This window comes from Mytilus galloprovincialis, chromosome 5, assembly GCF_965363235.1.
Source record: "Mytilus galloprovincialis chromosome 5, xbMytGall1.hap1.1, whole genome shotgun sequence".
Classification (NCBI taxonomy): Eukaryota; Metazoa; Mollusca; class Bivalvia; order Mytilida; family Mytilidae; genus Mytilus; species Mytilus galloprovincialis.
The window spans coordinates 20,665,982-20,688,444 of NC_134842.1; the positions used below are offsets into that span (position 1 = coordinate 20,665,982).

At 32.4% G+C, this 22,463-nt stretch overlaps 1 protein-coding gene and 1 long non-coding RNA gene across 2 annotated transcripts; one reads left to right on the top strand and one right to left on the bottom strand.

The window, feature by feature from the left end:
• Window positions 1-218: 218 nt before the first annotated feature.
• On the bottom strand, window positions 219-3,365 carry LOC143077025 (zinc finger MYM-type protein 2-like). Its single transcript, XM_076252914.1, has 2 exons — window positions 2,932-3,365; window positions 219-1,191 (listed from the first exon to the last, which is right to left on the bottom strand). Exons 1-2 carry the CDS (start codon window positions 3,363-3,365, stop codon window positions 219-221), a joined length of 1,407 nt encoding a protein of 468 aa, XP_076109029.1.
• Window positions 3,366-17,266: 13,901 nt separating this feature from the next.
• Window positions 17,267-22,463, top strand: LOC143074386 (uncharacterized). Its single transcript, XR_012977829.1, has 4 exons — window positions 17,267-17,396; window positions 17,762-17,870; window positions 19,413-19,592; window positions 21,365-22,463. It is a non-coding gene; the product is annotated as an uncharacterized LOC143074386 (long non-coding RNA).

A 22,463-nucleotide genomic window follows, 5' to 3' on the forward strand; every position in this document is an offset into this window, starting at 1 on the left:
TAATAGTGAAGAATGACACAAAACATGTTCTTATTTAGTGATTATCTTATTGTTATGCTCTGAATTACAAAGGGCCAATTAGTGTTGCCAATATTGCCTAGAGGCAATTCGCAAGGACAGTGTACTGAAAAAATAGTTATGACCCCAGGCTTTTTAATCAAGATTCAATTATTTGTATAAATTTAACTGTAATAAATATTCTTTAATACACAAGCAGTTCAAATTTCTAAACAATATCTTTTTCCATTTTTGAAAATGACAACTTTGTTTATACAATTTGGCACATTTATTGTCATGGTACTATTATCGTTTTCTTTGTCTTCGAAACTGTGCTGGTTACTTTTGGCAATGGACAAGTCATTTTCTTGCTTAACGTTTTTGCTTGTGGGTACTGGCGGCTGTAATGCCTTGTTTACATTATCCTGTAATGTTTCTAACGGGCGTTTATATGTGTCGACGGCCGTTGATCGGTGACCACTTCTTGATTTTACAGTTGAATCGGAAAATCCGGCATTGAAAAGTGTGGTGCAGCATGTAACTTTCCCAGAATGGTTGGTGATATTACGATCAGTAGTTGAAATTCCCGCAGCCTTAAATAATTCCTTCATTTTGCTAGACAATGTGTTAATACCAATCGGCTGGACGCTAAAGCGAATAGAACCATTGTTAGCTTTATGTGGTAGCGGTTTACGGTAAAACCTACCTTCACGTGGAATAAGTGACAAGTATTTCTCATAAATTGTAACTAGGCATCTTGGGTTTGTTGGGTCACTTTTCTGAGTTATGCGTTTGACATCAACGTTTCTGTTATTCAGGCCACCTTGTACATTCTTACACAGCCTCCCGGTATAATGGAGTAATTTATTACCAATTGTGTCCACAGAAATTCGAAATTGACTAGCATCAAGTTGTTTGTGTTCATCTAAAGCACGAAATCCAAATAACTTGCAGTTGTAGAAAAAAACTATATTGGTTAGCCCATTTGAAGTGTTACAATTAAAAACTCCACTATCCCACATGGCCTCCTCGTCTGTTGTTAATATAGGGTCTGCCCTTTTTACGTTAGTTCCAATACCATTATTGGTTAGTTCTTTCATTCGACTGTCAAGACATTTTCTAAAAAACGCAAATGTAGATGAATCCTTTTCATAGAGGCTCACGTCATTTCTGTTACAATCTGTTCTCAGATACCTACAAAAAGTGGTGGTTTTACTCTTTGTTTTAATACATATAAAGACTTATAAAGGATTAGTAGAACTTTTTTAAAGATGAATTGGTTGAAGAAGAAATTATTTTTCAGAAAAGTAAAATAACCGACGACGAATTGCAATACAGTGAAACCTGTCTAGTACGACCTCCTTGGTACTTCAATTTTTTGTTAGATTTTGTTAGATGTTCGGTTTAACAGATTCACATCGCATAAAATTTTATATGACTGGACTTAGGATCATATATGTTAAGTTTAGGTGGGTTTTCGATTCATTCAAGGTTCTGTTTACACTGGTTTCATTGTAGTTTAAAAACGTAGTTAAAATTGAGATTAAAATTGTCATTCGTGTTTTTTTAAACGCGAGTTTTATCTCCCGAGCGAGGGGGTGGGAGACGACCCCAGAAGACAAGAAATGTATACATGTATGAGTTTGCTTTCCAAAATTGGCCGAATGAGTTGAATATACAGCTTTTTAGTAAATCAATACAAAATGAAATTAGCCATGTTAAAACTAGACTAATTTAAACTGTAATAGTATGTCTTAGAATTAATTATTGTTTGTTTGCTGTCTCTTCACGAATACATCATATCTCAATTATCTATTAAAAACAGTATATTGAAAGTATAGGTTGAGACAATTTAAGCATATTCGGAAATAATAACATTGGGATACATAATTATTGGCAAGCAGAATAAAATTATTAGAATATCCGAAAAATAACTGTCAAATTATTTTATTGTATTTTTTTTTGTCCTTAATAGTAGTTTTAAAATAACACCTTTTTATAATATATTTTTTGGTTGAAGGGTTTGGGGTATATAAATGGTATCGAATAGAGAAAAAAACACACAAAAGGAAAGGATTTTACCTTAAAAAAAACAAGGGAACACCCTTTTGATTTTTGGGGGTTTGGGGGAGGGGAGGGGGAGGGGAAGATATTTTAAGTAAAAAAATACGATCGAACATTTTAGGAAAAAAATGCAGAATGAGCAGTGTTATAAAATCAAACTGGTAGGATGAATATGACAGGCTTGTCCTTTTTGACAGTACTTGTAAACGAAAATGCAGGAGAAAGGTTTTCTGATATGCAGTAAAAAATCAATTGATGATTTTTTTTTATAAGCCCCCTGCCTAGAATTCCTGCCTCAAATGTTGCATCCACAAAACAAGTTACGATACATTTTAAAAGTAAACTATTTTTAAGGAGAGGGGCTAAAATCAAATGTAAAAGGACAGGTGAAACCTTTTGCAAAAAAAAGCAGTATGACCCATGACAAAAAGTTAAAAAAAAAGGCAAGATATATATGACACAGTAAATGTAAAATGAGGATTCAGGTAAAAGTTCGTCTCCAATATGTATTGAAAAACCCAGAATGCAAACCCCCCTTTTCCACTCGAAATCAAATGTTTGCTCCCTTAAAACAAGTAAACGAACGTATTTCAACAGTTGTTGCCCCCCCCCCCCCTTTTCCACCAACCCGTTTAACTATACCGAACTCCAAGACAGCGGTTACAAAAACAAATATCAAAATCAACACAAATGTAATTCATAAAATTACATTTTCATAGTTTTAGTACAATGTAACATCTACATCAAACGCTATATACTGTATTGTGGAAGCTGTGGACTACAATTCCAATAAAATGTTGATTTTGATGATTTTACTTGTAACGGCTGTCCTGGTGTTATATATATTGAAATTTAAAATTTGTAACTTACCTTTGAATGCCTGATGCTAACTGGACCAATGAATTTGGTGGATAAGGACTGGTATCAACACGTCTACATTCTTGTATAAAGTGTGCCATCCAATAGTTTAAAAGTTCATTTGAGAGTAAATTCGGATCACTTGGTATTGCATTACCACCATCAGTTATTGTTTCTTGATACAAATTTCTTTCTAAAGTCCACGCAACCCAGACGCCTAAAGCCCACTTGTTGTTATTTCTAGTCTTTTTCGGAATAGCTTTAAGAATTATCTCTTGTAAGTCTGAATCCGACAATGGAACAGAAAATCTACGCGGGGCCGCAGCCTCACACACGACCGGCTCGTTTTCATATTTTACAAGGTCCTGAGTAGGTAAAAGCATTAAATCATTCTCGGACACTTCTTCTTTTAATTCAAAAGTTCCAATTCCAACAAGTTGATTCATTTTAGACTTAAAGATGCATACATGTTACTGACTTGAAAATAACAATACTTTTAATAGTCATTAGAGCAAGACAGTTAGCTAGAGGGGTTATTTGTTTGGCCCTATTTTCAAGAACTGTGTTCATGTATACCATTTAACACAGTACATATAATTAATCAAGAATAGAGTTTATATGTTCTAAGTTTGTAAGAACATGATAACCCTCTTCTTCATGATAAGTACTCGATAACGCTCGTACTTAACCATGAAGAAGAGGATTATCATGTTCTTACATATACTAAGACCCCTTTTTGGCCCCAAAATATAGCAGTTTTACAAAACTGTTAAATGTTAACTTTTAGTGACTTATTGGACAGAAGAACGATTCTGCTACATAAATATGGGCTGATTTTGACAATACACTGCACATATATCGGGAACTAGCACCATAAAATCATGCTAAATTACTGAAATCAATTCTAGCATTTTTGTTAAATTTTAAACGGTTTTCGTGTAAAACGAAAGTGGCCGCATTCGTGTTTATCCTTAATATTGAAATGTAAGTTGTATTTTATGATAATACATAACATATATAAAGGTTGAGGATGAACACGGATGCGGCCACTTTCAGTTTGACAAAAACCATCTTAAAAGTGACATTTTTCGGCATATTTGGTAATTTTTTTATATTTAAGCTTGAATCGTATCGTTTTTAATGCCTAAATCAGTTAAAATCTTTCACATAAACTAATTGATTCAAATGAAATAGACACTTAAGTGGTCAAAAAGTGGTCAAAATCTTTCGTCAGATGAACCTGAAATTTGAGGCCAAAATCGGTCCTTACCGGACCTACTCCTTTGCAATGACCGAAGAAGGCATTATCACTGAAGTACATGTAGTACATATTCTTGTTTAGAGACAGTTGAAACTCGCTTCCGGGTGCGGGATTTTCTCGCTGTATTGAAGAACCATTGGTGGCCTTCGGCTGTTGTCTCTTTTGATATATTCCCAATTTTCACTCTCAATTTTATTATGAACATGTTAGTTAAATGATTACTTTTTACAAACGAAAAAATGAGAGTCGAAAGACGATAGATATTTTAAAGAGGTCTTCTCAAAAAAACTTTTGATTTTTTTCTATCGTTAACATAATATATTATGTGAGGTCAAATGAAACATAAGAAAGAATTAATTTGTTTAATTTCAATCAATCATTTCCAAACCAGTGCTAATATTTCCTTTTTTTCCAGCGCGGAAGACACCACATTATACAAAGTACTTTATAACATTACAGTCTATGAACATCATGTTCAATATTTAGCTTCTTGGGTTTAATCTGAAACATTCTCTTCGTGTTTTTGACCTTATTATTGTCTTTTGTAACGCGTCATTATTTGATAACGATTACCAAATAAAATTGAGAATGGAAATGGGGAATGTGTCAAAGAGACAACAACCCGACCAAATAAAAAAACAACAGCAGAAGGTCACCAACAGGTCTTCAATGTAGCGAGAAATTCCCGCACCCAGAGTCGTCCTTCAGCTGGCCCCTAAACAAATATATACTAGTTCAGTGATAATGAACGCCATACTAATTTCCAAATTGTACACAAGAAACTAAAATTAAAATAATACAAGACTAACAAAGGCCAGAGGCTCCTGACTTGGGACAGGCGCAAAAATGCGGCGGGGTTAAACATGTTTGTGAGATCTCCTATACCTCTTACCAATGTAGAAAAGTAAACGCATAACAATACGCACATTAAAATTCAGTTCAAGAGAAGTCCGAGTCTGATGTCAGAAAATGTAACCAGAGAAAATAAACAAAATGACAATAATACATAAATAACAACAGACTACTAGCAGTTAACTGACATGCCAGCTCCAGACTTCAATTAAACTGACTGAAAGATTATGATTTCATCATATGAACATCAGGCACAATCCTTCCCGTTAGGGGTTTAGTATCATACCATCATAACATATATGAGAAGAACATAACCCGTGTCATGCCAACAACTGTTTTTAGAATAAATGTGTTTAGCTCCGACGCAAAGACCTCATCAGTGACTCAATATTAACGCCAAAATATGCAATCTTTAATGACTTGACATACATGTATTGTATTCGTTCATATATAAATAGTTCTCACTGAATGAAGTTTGAGCCCTCGTCCTATTTTAACAGGAAACCGCTGCGTATTAGTCGTATGTTATTTTGGCTCTCAATCAGACCTTAATTTGAGTACAAATACAGTACATTTGTCCAGAATTATACTATTCCAGTGGTTCATTTTCCGGTCGATAAAAAAGACATTAGATATACTGTCTACTTTCGCCACTGTGTTTGGTAGTTCTGGCTATTAGCCTTTCAAGGACAACCACTAGTTACTTGACAACTAATTTAATGGAGACAATATATACCATAACAACGGTACAATACCATCAATTGTATAAATCGATTAACATGGATATGTTCTTAGCCACAAGATCAACAAGCTGTGTTAAAAAGATGATTTGGTGGTATGGAGGATAAAATTTAGAAATAAACAATCTGGGATCAAGTGAAACTTATCATTTCTGTGATTAAATCTTTTTCATTATTCTACTTGTTCTTGAATTTGATAACTTTTTGTAACTTTGCTTTAACAAAGCGGAAAGGAAGACCGACAATGATAACAATTACTGTAACCCAACTTATTTTCGCGAGCAATTTATTTTTGCGACTTTCGCGAGTAAAAAAATAACGCGAACATAAATAGTCGCGAATATGTAAAACTAAGATCTTTCTTTATTAAACTATATCCGAAAATTGGAAAATCGCGAAATTATATAGCGAAATACACTAGAAAAGGTAAAACGCGAAATAAAGTATTCGCGAAAATAAGTTGGTTTACAGTATTGCTATTTCACTTTTTGGCAAACATATTTCTCAGACCCCATAATATCGATATAGTGACATGCTTTGTACATACACGCATTTTATCAAAACTGTATGTGTTACCAAAACTAAATATTACTAACAATGTATAGGCTTACATACTTATTTTCTAGAAGGACGATTTACGGAGTATCTTTTTGAAAGTATATTTACAATTCTATGTACGACATTTGGCTGTTTTCTGACAGATTTCTATCTATTGAGGAGATATCAGGACAACGTGCATGACTCAGGGCCAGCAATATCAAATGCTGGATTGTTTTTTTCTATAGTTGGAGGTAAGATAATGTAAAACAAAAATATTAAATTTTCAGTTTCAGTTCAAACATAACTAAGTCGTCTGGTTCCCATTAGCAAAACCCATTGCATGCATGCGTCCCTTGGGAAGTTGTTTGTTTCTAAAATCATCTAGTTTAAAAATCTTCAGGTTTTTTAATGACGTTCAGACACTGACCTGAAAGAGAGCAAAACACTTCAGGTCGGACGTCGATTACTAAACGTCAAACACATTAATCTTCTTTTACTTTTTGACAGAAATCTGCGTGGTCGATTCTAAATTAAGTAAAGAACATGTTGACATGAATATCAATTATATGGTCATTTTTATAAATTTACTGTCTGCAACAATATGAAATATTCAAAATACAAAGAATGTTTTTGTACAATGTACAGATTACCTTAGCCGTATTTGGCACAACTTTTTGGGATGTTAGGTCCTCACTGGTCTTCAACTTTGCACTTGCTTTGCTCTATAACGATTTTGATCTGTGCTTCACTGATGAGTGTTATATTGAATTCAAATAGACAAGAGTTTGCGTAATGTTTAAAGCCTTTTTACTGAGTTTACTGAAATGGCTGTATAACTCATGACAAGGATATAAAATGTTCAACCCCAACAAGTAGATCAATCCAAACATAGTTTTTACAAAGATAGTTTGAAATATGTTTAGGACAAATTTGTTTTTGAATAAATAAAATTGAGAATGGAAATGGGGAATGTGTCAAAGAGACAACAACCCTACCAAAGAAAAAAACAACAGCAGAAGGTCACGAACAGGTCTTCAATGTAACGAGAAATGCCCGCATCGGGAGGCGTCCTTCAGCTGGACCATTAACAAATATATACTAGTTCAGTGATAATGAACGCCACACTAATTTGCAAATTATACACAAGAAACTAAAATTAACATAATACAAGACTAACAAAGGCCAGAGGCTCCTGACTTGGGACAGGCGCAAAAATGCGGCGGGGTTAAACATGTTAGTGAGATCTCAACCCTCTCCCTATACCTCTAGCCAATGTAGAAAAGTAAACGCATAACAATACGCACATTAAAATTCAGTTCAAGAGAAGTCCGAGTCTGATGTCAGAAGATGTAACCAAAGAAAATAAGCAAAATGCCTTTTTCTAACATCTATCTAATTGAAGTAATAATTCATTTTTAAAACTTCTTTAAAGATATTTGACTTGCTTATAATTCAGGTTTAAAATGTCATCATCTGTTTCACGCTTCTCTTCAAAATATTTTTGTATTTCTCATTTCAGGAGTGTTCGGGTCTATTTTAGCGATTGAGTTTGTCCAATTAAATAGGAAGTACGATAGTATTAAAAGCCACACTGGTTTGGAAAGAGTTTTGAATTATTACGTTAGTGTTGGACATACCAACAATTATTTTGAGAAAAGGTTTCCCTACTCGTTAGTGATCATTTCTGCTGGTTTATTATTACTGGCAATATCAATCATCCGTCATATAAATTTGAGGAAAACTCCAAATATTGGAACCATACTAAGTGAACCTGTCAATGAACCTACTTTTGAAGAACTTGAACTTATTGTCTCATCTACACCGTTAACTAAAATGACATAGATTTAGCTTTCACCGTTGTATAACGTCAGCAACAAAACACAGATTACTACATATCCAAACGGCACGGAACAGTAATAGCACGTATTTCAAAATCAAGAAAAGACTGGTGACCAAATCCGCGATTATCTCAAAAGTTAACCAGAAGTTTAGTTTGTGTTTCATTTGTAAAAAATAGTTTTAAAATATGTAATGCACCACTTTGAAAATGGCGTCGTTCAACAGTATATATAGTGTGAATTTATAAACATTTTGTAATGTTTTCGAATTAAACGATATTTTACCAAACATTCTTGGAAATATTTTCTCTTCTTCGGATTTTTTCTCCTTCAACTTGGACAATAACGTATTGGATTATTGCATCATTGAAGATTGAAGAGTTATCAATTTCATACAATCGTCCATCAGTTTCATTGTCTGTAGCAACACACATACAGCGAAATTTTCTCTCTTTATTTATTTATATGTCAATGCATGACGTTTTCAGTACAGAGATGAAATTACATGTTAAAAAATTCGAGTGCTTACTATTTATCTTCATTAGTGATAAGATTCAGTATAAAAGAACAGAACTAAATATGTCTTTAAAAGAGGTCAAATAGCCGTTTCCGTCCCCTTCTCCATATTTTGATTCAGAGCTGGTATACTTTTCTATAATTTTAAAATTATTTGTCCCAAAAGTAGTTCACTTGATTGTAAATATGCTTTTGAGATAGACCTGGTACCGTTTGTTTTTTGGAAATGTACTAAAAAATAACTGTGTTACATGGCCCAGTTTCAATCATAAGCAAACGCTTGTGTATGCAATAGTTATTTCGACAAATTGAGTTATAATCGTAGTCTCTACACCGTGTTCCATTTACAATTTAAGACTAAACTACTTCAAGTCATCGTATCGTTTTGATCTGAGAATTACAAACATCGTCATACAAGTGAGAGGTTTAGCTACCTTTAAAACCGGATTCAATCAATATTTTCTTCATAAGGTAATACCTGTAAAAAGTCAGCACCATCGCTCAGGGTAAAATATTTGTCATAAAGGGTCAACCCGTGGTAAAATCACGATGTATTCAAGCCCCCATGAATTATTCCTTAAATCTCTTTTTATTCTACTAAAATATGCCACTATAGTATAATGTATATAGTTTCAAATCGATGTTTTTCGCTTTTTTGTTTCGATGAAAGATCTTAGAGATTGAGAATAATGAATTGATAAACAATATTGCATCTTTCCAATTATGCTTACAATCGACGATGAAGGAATTTTGTATCTGCTTAGTTTCTTCCTCTTCCGTTTAGTAAAAAGCGAATTATTATTTCACTGATAGCCTTTATTTAATGATTGAGCCAAAAAAAAAATAATATATTAGATGTTTTATATATCTCGTACCTAGTGCCCCTTTATCAAAATATTATTATTGTTTAATTGTGTTACATTTTTACTCTTGCTTTTCAATAAACTATTCGACATGTTCTTTTATATATACGATAATAATAATAATTTTATATTTGGAGTTTTTATCACAATTCAATACAATAAATTTATGTATGGATATGTGATCAACATTAATAATTCGACAATCAAGTAGAACAAGTAAAAGACACAACATAACATAAGTTAAAGGTTTCAGCTCCCGCAGCCGAATTTATATTCTTTTCTGTTATATAGCGCTTCAAATTTTTCGAGATCCAGATTTTAGGCTTTTGAAAGCGTTCATGATGAAAATAAATCCAGAACAGCGCGTCTGAAAACATGAAATATATAACGTGTTCTTTCATACTTTTAAATATAACTTACACGTATTAAATAGGAAAAATACCGGAGGTAGTACACCATTGTTTACAACACAAGTACATAATAAAAGATACCATTATTTACTATACAATGAATGCTGTTTTTTGGTCTAATTTTAAGGATATACATATCTTTTGAAAAAAAAAGAAGTTGTAGAACTATTTCACAATAAAATGTTTATATGGAGATTGATAAAACATATGAATCAAATAGAAAAAAATACTAAAATATGTGTTGTAATTGCCAATGTGACAAAAAAGAGGGACGAAAGATACCAAAGGGACAGTCAAAGTCATAAATCGAAAATAAACAACAACGCCATGGTTAAAAATGAAAAAGACAAACAGACAAATAATAGTACACACGACACACCATAGAAAACTAACAAATAAACCCCACGAACCCCACCAACTACTAGAGCACTCTCCACAAATGACAAAATGATTCTGAAATAGTCTACTATAAGTCATCTTCAACAATGAACGAAAGTCATACCACATAGTCATCTATAAAATACCCCGAAATGACAAATGTAAAAACAAATGAAACGAGAAATTTAACAGCCTAATTTATGTCCAAAATATAAACGAAAAACAAATATGTAACACAGCAACAACGAAAATCACTGAATTCCAGTTTAAATTCATAAAGAGTGTGAAAGGCTTAAACATGTTAGCGGGATACTAACCCTTCCCGAAACTGTGACAGTGGTGGAACAGTACACCATAATAACGAACATTTAAAATCAGTTGACAAATCTTAACTCATCAGTTGATTTGATGGATTAATTGTTGGTCATTTAACGCCAATTTGAAGCACCATTTCGGGCTACTAAAGTTTTTTCGTTGCAGCCAGTTTTTATTGGTGGAGGAAGCTCAAGTGATTGGAAAAAAACATCCGACCTTCAATAAAAAAAAAACTGACAATTCTAGTCAATTAAGATTGGAAACTAGTGCACCTGCACGGGCGGGGTTCGAACTCAAAAAATCAGTGTTGACTGGCTAGTGATTATAGAAATAGAACTACTTAGACCAGTTAGCAACCGATGCACCCTTCTCAGATTGATACAGATAGAAATAAAAGCAGGTTTAATCAATTCGGTCCTTGAGGTGTAATGCCACCATTGATTTCCCCTATTAGTTATTTCTATTTTGCACATTTCAAAATTATGTGCAGATTTAACTTTGGTGCAAATGCAGAAATATTGCCCTGAGTAAATGGTTATCCTGTCCTGTACTATTGGGGGAGGGGAATCACGTAACATTTCATTGAATATTAGAAAATAATCATCAGTGGCAATGAACCAATCCAATTTTCACGTCTTTTTAACCTGTGTTCAAGTTTAAGCAACCATGTAACCTCAAGTATCCAAAATACTCGATAGAAACACCAAATAAAGATTTTTTTATGACTCTGAAATGTTTTACTACAATAAAGTGTAGAATTAATTTCTAACAACTGTCAAAATCAAGGGATTATTTTTTTTCGACCCTTTTTCGTAAGCAACCGGATGTGACGTACTATGACGTACCAGGAACCCCGTCAATCGAGTGACCTATAAAAAATTTGAAATATATGCAATGCAATGCTACGTAAATTGATTTCTTTTGTGAGCTGCTCGCATAAACTGTCAAGCAAGTGAGAGATTTAGTTACTTATAACACAAGGCTTAATCTACAGTTTCTACATAAGAAAATGCCTGCATTTTTCTATATAAAAAAATTAGCAAGTTAGGAATATCACAGTTATTTTCAATTCGTTTAATGTTTTTGAGATTTTGATTTTGGTTTTTGATAACGAACTTTCCGTTTTGAATATTCCTAAGAGCTCGATATTTTTGTTATTTCACTTTTTAGAAAGAAACTTAGACAGTAACGAAGGTCAAAACCATAATATTAATCTTGATACAAGGGACCTATCGCTACAACAGATTACCACAGAGCTATAATCTAGAGAGCAAGAGAGTTGGAAAGTGACACGAACCACCAACAACTTATTTTCATATGATGGTTGCGTCATCAAATGAAGAAAGGATTTATAGTTAAGTGGTTTTTTTTTACACTATGTGTTCATCCAACCAGCCAATTGATTCGTAGGTAAAAGCAAAAGTAGTATACCGATGTTCGTTCAAAGGTCATAATTCGACTTATGGTCATGGAAAGTCATTTTACTTTAAAAACTGAATTTCAACGCCAGAATAAGAGTGCCCTATAACTTTTGTTGTTTATTTGAATCATTTTTTATCTAAAATAAAACTAGGTCTTATCAAGGTGCGAACAACTACAAATTTCGATGTATTATACTCACGAACTGAAACATATTTTACTTATGTTATTTAGCCTTCAAAGGTAACTACTAATTTAAAAATAGGACACATGATCACTTACAGTCACAGGGAAGGCAAGAGGGGTTGTTGTAAATGTATCTGACTGCAATCATTCAAATAAACTCATCATAGATAACAGGACTAAATTTAGTGTATACGCTAGACGCGCGTTTCGTCTACAAAAGACTCCTCAGTGACGCTCGAATCCAAAAAAGTTTAGTATTTAAAAAAAAATCAAAAATTTGTAAACAGTAAATTCATAAACATAACCATATCAATGACAATTCATGTCAGCACAAAAAGTGCTGAGTACTGGGCGTGTGATACCCTCGGGGAAATAAATCTCCACCAGCAGTGCCATCGACCCAGTTGTTGTAAATAAACTCATCATAAATAACAGGACTAAATTTAGTGTATTCGCTAAACGCGCGTTTCGTCTACAAAAGACTCATCAGTGACGCTCGAATCCAAAAACGTTACAATGGCCAAATCAAGTACGAAGTTTGAGAGCATTGAGGACCAAAATTCCTAATTCAAAGAGTATTGTAACTCTAGCAAAGAATCAAGATGACATTCGTGATAAATTTCTTGTTGTATTAAAATATTTTAAATACTTTGTAAAAGGTAAAATCACAAAAATGCATATTGCTAAGGAAAATACAAAACGGAAAGTCCATCATCAAATGACAAAATCAAAAGCTCAAACACTTCAAACGAACGGATATAACTGTCATATTTTTGACAGTTAAATCAATGCATCTAGAAATAGACAATGCCAATAAGCTTATCACTGGTGTTCAAATTCTAGAAGATTTATTTGATTAATTTGCTCCTGACCCTGAAAAGCAAACCGATATTATTGGATGTTCAACGCAAAGTTATCTATACATGATAAAAGGTGACAAAATGAAATGATGACTATTACAGCGGATTTCATAGATCATGCACAATTGCAAAAACTGAAAACAACACGTCTCATAGTTTCCTGCGTCCAATGCGACATTCTGGATTTACCTTCATCAGGAACGCTCAAGCCAAACATTTGAAATCCGAAGATGTATAAGTACCGAAACCGTTGAAGAGCTATATGTAAAAAATACCTAAGATAAATAGCCAAATTAATCTAAAGGCAACTTTAACTGAGGGAGTTGAAACCTTGGTTTCTTAATAAATTCAAAATTTGTAAACGGAAATTTTAATAGCTTGTTTAATCATGTCAGTACCGAGGAATTAGCTACAGAGCTGATGATACCCTCGGGAACTAATAGTTCACCAGCAGAGGTATCGACCCAGTGATATAGCATTGAAAACAACACGAGTCATAATTTGAAAATGTTTTAAAATGTTGTCCGTAGGGCACATGCCACCTAGTTATACTTTAATACATTACTACAATACAAAAACTCAATATCCTACAATAACTTAAGTGATACAGAAAGCTATATCAATGAAAAACAAAGAAGACATATACAAACTTGTTTTGAGAAAGTATATGTATATAAACAGTTAAAACGGACGATATTTAATAACAACCAATTAATTACTAATTCGTTAAGAAAGACACGTGTTGACAATTGTTTATTGGCTTATATATATCGTCCGTTTTTGTGATTCGGTGGCTTATTGTCGTATCTTGATTTCATCAATATTTTCCTGAATACATAACAATGTGTTTTATACTAACAGAAAAGGAAACTTCATTATGTAAACCTCCTTTTTAATAGATGTTAACTAGAATGTGCCCATGTAAATCATTAATGTGCCCTAAGTCATGTTAACAATGTATTGTGACATCATTTTTATGTAAAAGATAATGTACACATCTTACTGATACAAATGTATTGTAATTACACATTTTAATATTTTACCAAAAAGGTAAGTAGACATTTTTGTTGCTTTAAAACAGCTGAAAATTTTACTTATCCGCCGTGAAATGGTTTTTTGAATTTGTTATCAATTTGAAACAGTTAAGAACGAATCAGTCCTCAATGCTCTTCAACTTCGTACTTGTTTGGCTTTATAAATATTTTGATATGAGCGTTACTGATGAGTCTTATGTAGACGAAACGCGCGTCTGGCGTACTAAATTATAATCCTGGTACCTTTGATAACTATTTAACATGCAATGGTAAACAAATATCATCAAATGAATTCGTACAGTATATGTTTTCGTTACATTTTTAGTTAGTATTTTCAAAACTTTATTATGTAAAAAAAAATGTATGAAGGCAGGAAGAAATACCAAAGGGATGTTTATGTTCAAAATGGAACTATTACAAAACTTGCAAAACATTACCACGGCAAAAGGACAAACAAAGGAACATAACATAACAAAGATAACTAAATGCTACGCAACATTAACTACCCATCGAAAACTGGTGCAAATCCTGCTTGTTAAGGAAGTTCGCATGTCATGTTTTGGGATTATTGTTCGATTTTCGGAATCCTCTAGTTTTTTCCATTTGGATGCCTTAAAATATTGCCCATTGACCCTCATTTTTCTTTTTATAAATCTTTTACATGTATCATTATAAGCCATCTGTAAAAATCTTATAAAATCGTTGTTATTTTTTAATAGTTTTTTATAACTTAAACTTGTCAAAGATAAAGCTATGAAAAATCAAGAGATAACAATGTCCGGCCAAAATTTCAATGGCTTATATCTCGAAAACAAGCACATTGACCTATATTTTATTTATTCTCTTTTGATTCCTTTATTAATCCCCTATCAATACATGCTAGTATTATGAAAAGCTTGTTATTTTGAAACTGAGTAGCGAAGTTCCTTAAGATTCAACAATATAGCTAAACATAAAACAACAAATAACAGCTAACAAAGCATTATGATAACCATTAAAATCCAGAGTAATAAGTCTGTTGTATAAAGGATTTTTTGTTATGTCAGCCGTTGCGTATCTAAAGACAACTGCGTTATTTACAAAGATATGAGTTGAGAATATAGAACGGGTCATGGATTTCATAAATCAAATATTTCTGTTATCAATTGTTACACAGATACTTTATACCAAATTCTTCGTCCAAGTTTATATAGAATAATACTTAATTTCAATTAAAGTTTTTCAAACAGCACACTACCATGTATTGTAGTTATGAACTTTTATTCGTGTAAAACGCATGAAGCAAACTTATAGAAATAACGAAAGTTTCTGGGTTGTTTTTCTGTCTCATTAATAACTTTAAAAGAAGCCTTTTAAAAAAAGGACGTTTTCGTTTAACATTGTTATTTTACAATGAATGAATATATGCCCCTTGCAAATATTTGCTATATATTTCATAGAATGCCAGATTGCGTTTAAACTGCTATTATTTTGCGGGATTTTCAGGTTGGATTTTCATCACCTTGACATCACTAGCAATAAAGAACTATAAAAATTGCAATTGTTTATAGGGTTATATGGTTAACTTTTTTGTGATGAAAAAGAGCTGTATTTCGGAAAAAGGATTGTTATAAATTTAATTTAGGATACAATACTTAATTGGTATCACTGTTTTTATGTGTAATACCACTATTGGTATTCCCCTATTGCTAGAAGTCTTTGTTAAATTTTCACTTTTCAAACTATTGAGCTGAATCTATCTTTTTTACAAATAATGAAATAATTGGCTAGAGTATCCCATCCATTACTATACAAAACATTCACATGACATTTCATTGCATATTAGAAAATAACCATTACTGGGAGTTAACCAATCAAATTTCACCCCTTATTTAATCTATGTACAATATTAGTAACCATGTAACCTCAAGTTTCCAATTGTTATCTAAAGTACCAGGATAACAATTTTATACGCCTTTTGCGCGTTTCATATACATAAGACTCATCAGTGACGCTCAGATCAAAATAGTTATAAAGCCAAACAAGTACAAAGTTGAAGAGCATTGAGGACCCGAAATTCGAAAAATGTGTGCCAAATACGGCTAAGGTAATCTATTCCTGTGATAAGAAAATCCTTTTCAAAATATTCTATAGAAACCCCAAATAAAAAAATAATGATGGTTTGAAATACACAAGATATATATTTACGATCCAGAATTGTTTTACTGCAATAATGTTAGATTGATTACCTTCAACTATCAAATACAAGGGAATACTTTTTTCTACCTTTTTTCGTTTGCAACCGGATGTGACGTATCATAATTTGGTGGTATTACACCTTTCAGACCTCTGTTGGTAAAAATAAAACTCAAGCGTTTCCAAAATGTTATGTTAAAAAAATATTAAAAGGAGCACTAGCTGTCCAAATCATGAACACCGATTAAATTCAAATGCTAGTATTTGATTGATAACATACTAAACCACATATCCAAATTATAATAAACAGTAAACAATTCACATTTAAAGCATGTCGATAATATATATAAAAGTAATTGTGTTTATTTTAGGCAATGTAAGGGTCTGTTTTTGTTTCCCTTTCAATGTTGACATTCTTCTCGTTTGATAACTGAACACGCATAAATCATACGTAATTCATATCTTGCTCAGGGTTTAAATGAAAGTTCACATGCATACTGATTCAATTAGGTGAAATTATTCACTTGCAAGTAAATAATTCATCATAAATATTTCTTAGCTTATTTTGACATACTGGTTGCTAAAAGCAAGTTTTTATTCATTACAATTTGATGAATGATTGAACAAAAAAATCATAATTTTAAACAATTATACCAAAATATGTTTCTATTCTCGACAACGTGTTTTACTTGTATGAGACAGTCTTCTCGTGGGATCTTCTCCATAATACAGAAAATAGACAAAAAGGTTTCTCAAGTTATACACGTATCAACTAAGAAATAGAAAATTGAAATATGAAAAAGAGAAAAAAACTACAGGACAAATACACGTCATTATTCGAAAAAACGTAATTTGTTAAAAAATGAAGAAAAAATTTATATAGAAACACAAATTACATGCTCTAACAGATGTTCACACTTACAACTCACATGCTTCTTTCTTTGATATTTAGCAACTCACAGCAATGACTTGTGTTTTAATTGGATTAAGCTTGTCAGCTGCAGCAATTATCCTCACAGCAACTACCACACCTGGCTGGTTATGTTTAGATGTCCATTTGGATTATCCCCCAAAGACGATACATATAACTGTGAGTTGGTCTTTAATCATACTTTTTTTTAGAATAATGCCATCAATTTATTGTTCAATATTTCATACATTCAAAAAGTGATGTTCAAAATATTTTGTTTTCAATCTTACTAACGTTCAAACATTTGAGGATTATCAAAACAATTTCGAGATCTTTTTTTTTTTTAATTTCAATTGCAACTAATTCATATCTCGGATTCATTTCTTCTCGAAAATTGAAACTTTTGAATATCATTTTTCTATTCAGAATTTCAATACGAGGCAAGAACAAAAATTACAATAAGCCAGATATCAAAATAATATATATATTTGTTTTCTGTTCTATTATCTTAACAATGAGCAAATAAGCAAATATTTACTTTCCAGATGGACTTTAATGTGATTTATAGCAGACACTGTGTAATCGACAATGATACATGTGTACATGTAGTTTCATTTCAGCAGTATGAATCGAATAGCAGACTGTCATCATTTGGTTCGTATAATCTGTAGGAATAATAAACAAAAAAAGTAATAATAAAGAACATGGAATTTTTACATGTTTGCAAAGTGTTAAATAAACAGTGAATTTTTTTTTAAAAATCAATCAATCAGAGAACAACCAATATACTAATTTACAATATACTAATTTACAATATACTAATTTACAATATACTAATTTACAATATACTAATTTTCAAAAAAACACTACAACATAATTCAAGTGAGTTATGAATAAAATGATATCTCTTTCCTGTATCATAAATTCTCAAAACACAAATTGAGATATAACTTCTTCTGCAGAAGACGTTTTGACATCACAATACCGTTTATGTCTACAGTAATTGCCTGTTGCGTAAAAAAACTCATCGTAGATACCAGCGTTAAAATTGTGAATGCCAGTTGTGCTTTTTGATATAACAGTCTCATCTGTGACGCTGGAATTCAAAACTTCAGAAAGCAATTAAAGAATGAAGTTGAAAAGACTTTTGAATCCAACATTTCAAACAGTTTTGCAATATACTGTTACGGTAATCTTATTTCTAAGATAAAACTCCTTAGTATCATCATATAATTAACTCATTATAGATACCAGGATTACAATTTTTTATATTACACTAGACGCGTGTCTCGACTTCAAAAGAATAATCAGTGACGCTCGAATAAAAAAAAATGTTTAAAAGGCCGAATAGAGTACGAAGTTGAAGAGCTTTAAGGACCAAATATTCCTCAAGGTTTCGCCCAATACAGCTGAGGTAATCTATTCCTGAGGTAAAGAAGCATTAGTTTTTCAAAAATTTCAAGTTTGTTAGCAGACAATTTATAATTATGAACATATCAATGATAATCCGTGTCAACCCAGAAGTGCTGACTACTGAGCTGGTGATAACCTCGGGGAAATAAATCTCCACCAGCAGTGGCATCGACCCAGTGATTGCAAATTAACTCATCATATATACCAGGATTTAAATTTCATATTAATCCATACGCGCGTTTCGTCTACAAAAGACTTATCAGTGACGATCGAATCAAAACTAAAAGTTTGTAAACTGTTATGTCTAATGTCCCTCTTGTATTTTTTCGTCCCTCTCTTTATTTATAGTTATTACTTTAGCAATGATAATTCATGTAAACATCGAAGGGATAACTAGTATGACTAGTGGGATGGGTATCACATCAGCTAGAAATCACTTGCAGTTACATTTACACAATTGTCATACATGAACTGAATATATTTACCATGATTAAAATGTTTAACAGTATGTAGATTTGAATCAATTGCGATGTAAAAGATCGTTCTAAAAATAGTCTTAAAAGTGACATTTGAAAAGAAACCCCTAAATGAATGATTAAATAATTTATGAACACTGAATTATAAAGCTCTAAAAATGAGAAGCTTGACAGACAAAAATAAAAAAAACTCTCGTCAATACAAAACATATATTCTTAGTAAATACAAAAATAAGACAAAAACTGTATATGTTACGAAAGCTAAATATATATTCAATTTAATGCAAACATATTTCTTTTTTAAGAGGAAGGTTTAAGGAACATTTTGTAGAAGGAATATTCACAATTCTGTGCACGACTATTGGCTGTTTTCTGACAGTTGCACACGTATTGTCCGTGAGCAGAAGAAAACAGAACAACTCACATAACTTAAGTTCAACAAATTCTAAATCAGCAAATGGTGGGCTGTTTTTGTCGATAGTTGGAGGTAGATATATTTACAATGAAAATAACTTAAGAGAGTTTACAGTTTAGTTTCAATTGAAATACATATGTATGTCTTTTTGTTCCCATTAATCAATTCGCAAACAAACATGTATACATGTGTCCTTTCGCAGCTATGATGTACATTTACTGTAATAGTTTAGAAATAATTTAAAAAAAAAACGTCGTTAGTGCCATGCAAGTACTGGACTACAAGAGAGCAATACATTACAAGTCAAACATATTCTTTTTAATGTCAGGAACCATTTTACCTCCTTAAAACTTGTGTTTACCTTAAAGTTAAACTGGTTCCACCGCTTCATGTTTTTTAGAAGCCATTGATTCCTTATCAAAATGTTCGATTATATCAAATTAAAAGGGTATATGTTTGACCAAAACGTAATTAGTACATATATTTAACACATGATTTTGAATATCCGATAATGTTAACAGCCAAATCAAACCATATGTATCACATGTAACTAATTGAAAACACCATATGTTTTTCATGTAGCTAATAGTACACAAACATATGTCTTACATGTGACTAATTGCAAACACCATATATCTTATATTTGTTACGTTCGGAGGACGTGTTTTTCAACAGACTGTCGGCATTCCAATGGGAACAAACTGTGCCCCTCTACTTGCCGACTTGTTTCTTTATTATTATGAGGCTGACTTCATGCAGGAACTTCTTAGGAAGAAAGATAAGAAGTTAGCAATATCCTTTAACTCTACTTTCCGCTATATAGATGATGTTCTTTCACTAAACAATTCAAAATTTGGTGACTATGTGGAACGAATCTATCCCATCGAACTAGAGATAAAGGATACTACAGATACAGTTAAGTCGGCTTCATATCTTGACTTACATCTAGAAATTGACAATGAGGGTCGGTTGAAAACAAAACTTTACGACAAAAGAGATGATTTCGGCTTTCCAATTGTGAACTTTCCATTTCTTAGTAGCAACATTCCAGCAGCACATGCATACGGGGTATATTTCTCCCTAATTGATACGATATTCCCGTGCTTGCATTTCCTATCATGATTTTCTTGATAGAGGGTTGCTGCTTACAAGGAAGCTATTAAACCAAGAGTTCCAAATGGTGAAGTTGAAATCATCCCTTCGTGAATTTTACGGACGCCATCACGAGTTGGTTGACCGTTATGGAATAACCATTTCACAAATGATATCGGATATGTTCCTTACGTCGTAACTACAATCCCCTTCCCTTTCATGAATGTGACCTACCGAATTAGAGTATTTACCGGATTTGTAATCACATAAGCAACACGACGGGTGCCACATGTGGAGCAGGATCTGCTTACCCTTCCGGAGCACCTGAGATCACCCCTAGTTTTTGGAGGGGTTCGTGTTCTTTATTCTTTAGTTTTCTATGTTGTGTCATGTGTACTATGGTTTTTCTGTTTGTCTTTTTCATTTTTAGCCATGGCGTTGTCAGTTTGTTTTAGATTTATGAGTTTGACTATCCCTTTGGTATCTTCCGTCCCTCTTTTATATGTAACTAAATGAAAACACCATACGTCTTACGTGTAACTTATGAAACCACCATATGTCTTACTTGTTACTAATTGGATATACCATGTGTCTCATATGCAACGAATTGAAAGCACTTTCTATTTTTGTAAACACGTCTTCTAAGATATTTGATATGCCTAGAATTGAGACTTGAAGTCGTACAGTCGTTTGTTATTAAATACAGACTTATAAAATTAAAATTTTAAAAATATTTTTATTCGTTATTTCAGGATTCTGCGGGTTAATTCTAATGATTGAATTCATTATTTTAAATACAGTTTTCGGAGAAATGGAAAATAATGGCTTCAATATTAGAATGGAAAAGAGGTTTCCTTACTCGATAGTGATCATCTGTGTCGGGATATTACTACAGGTCATAGTTGTAATCCGTTTTGGAAAGTCGATCAAAGCTCCGCGAAATGAAGATCGTGAATCAATTGCCTTATTTTCACCGTAGACTGAGTTGACATAAATGTGTCTTTTATCGTTCTGTCACGCCAACAAAAAAAACACAGATTAGTTAATTCCAACTATTGAAATTAAACTGTCATATAACACTTATGTCAATACCAGCCTCTAAATGGATACTACATTTGGAATTATCACAACAATGACTACAAACGTAGTTTGTTTTTGATCTTTTTAAATCGTTTTTTGTAAATGTATACCTCTACAATATAACAGCGTCTGTGCGTGTATAGTGCGATTTTTTAGAACATACAGTACTGTTAATGAAACGACATATTATCGAACAAGGTTGGACAGTTTTTCTCTTCCTCTGAATTCTCTCCTTTTCATTTTAACTTTATTTTATAATGCTTTAATTCTGTACTTACTGACAGCAAAAGATATCACAAGTAAAAACACAAAAAAAATACCTTTCAAGGAAAGTTCTAAACAGAAAGTCCCTTATCAAAGGGCATATACAAAAGCGGAATTATTTTTACAAGATCAAAAAATATCATATTTTGCAGCTTTGAGGCATGTGTGATTTTATATAACAAGCGAAACTGCTATTGCCTAAGTTAAAACGACATACATATAGTTCATTCATATACACATATATATAGTTATTGTACAATTTTACTTTACATCATATTTACTGTGCATGTTCTAGTTTCAAATTAACACCACACTGCTACTAGTCATAATATTGGTATTGAATCTAAAGATTATGACATTGCCCTGTCATTTACCTTATTCTTTGTGATTTTGTCGTAAACTAAAATCGCTTAATCTTCTCGGTCATTCTCACAATTTCTAAACATCTAGACATTCACTTGCAAATAAAGTTATAACTTTTCATTTCGTTCACTGTCAAATTATTTT

Coding starts and splice junctions, on each gene's coding strand:
- LOC143077025 (XM_076252914.1), bottom strand. CDS start 3,365: ATGAATCAACTTGTTGGAATTGGAACTTTTGAATTAAAAGAAGAAGTG. Junction 1,192..2,931: donor TTAGCATCAGGCATTCAAAG/GTAAGTTACAAA, acceptor CACTTTTTGTAG/GTATCTGAGAACAGATTGTA.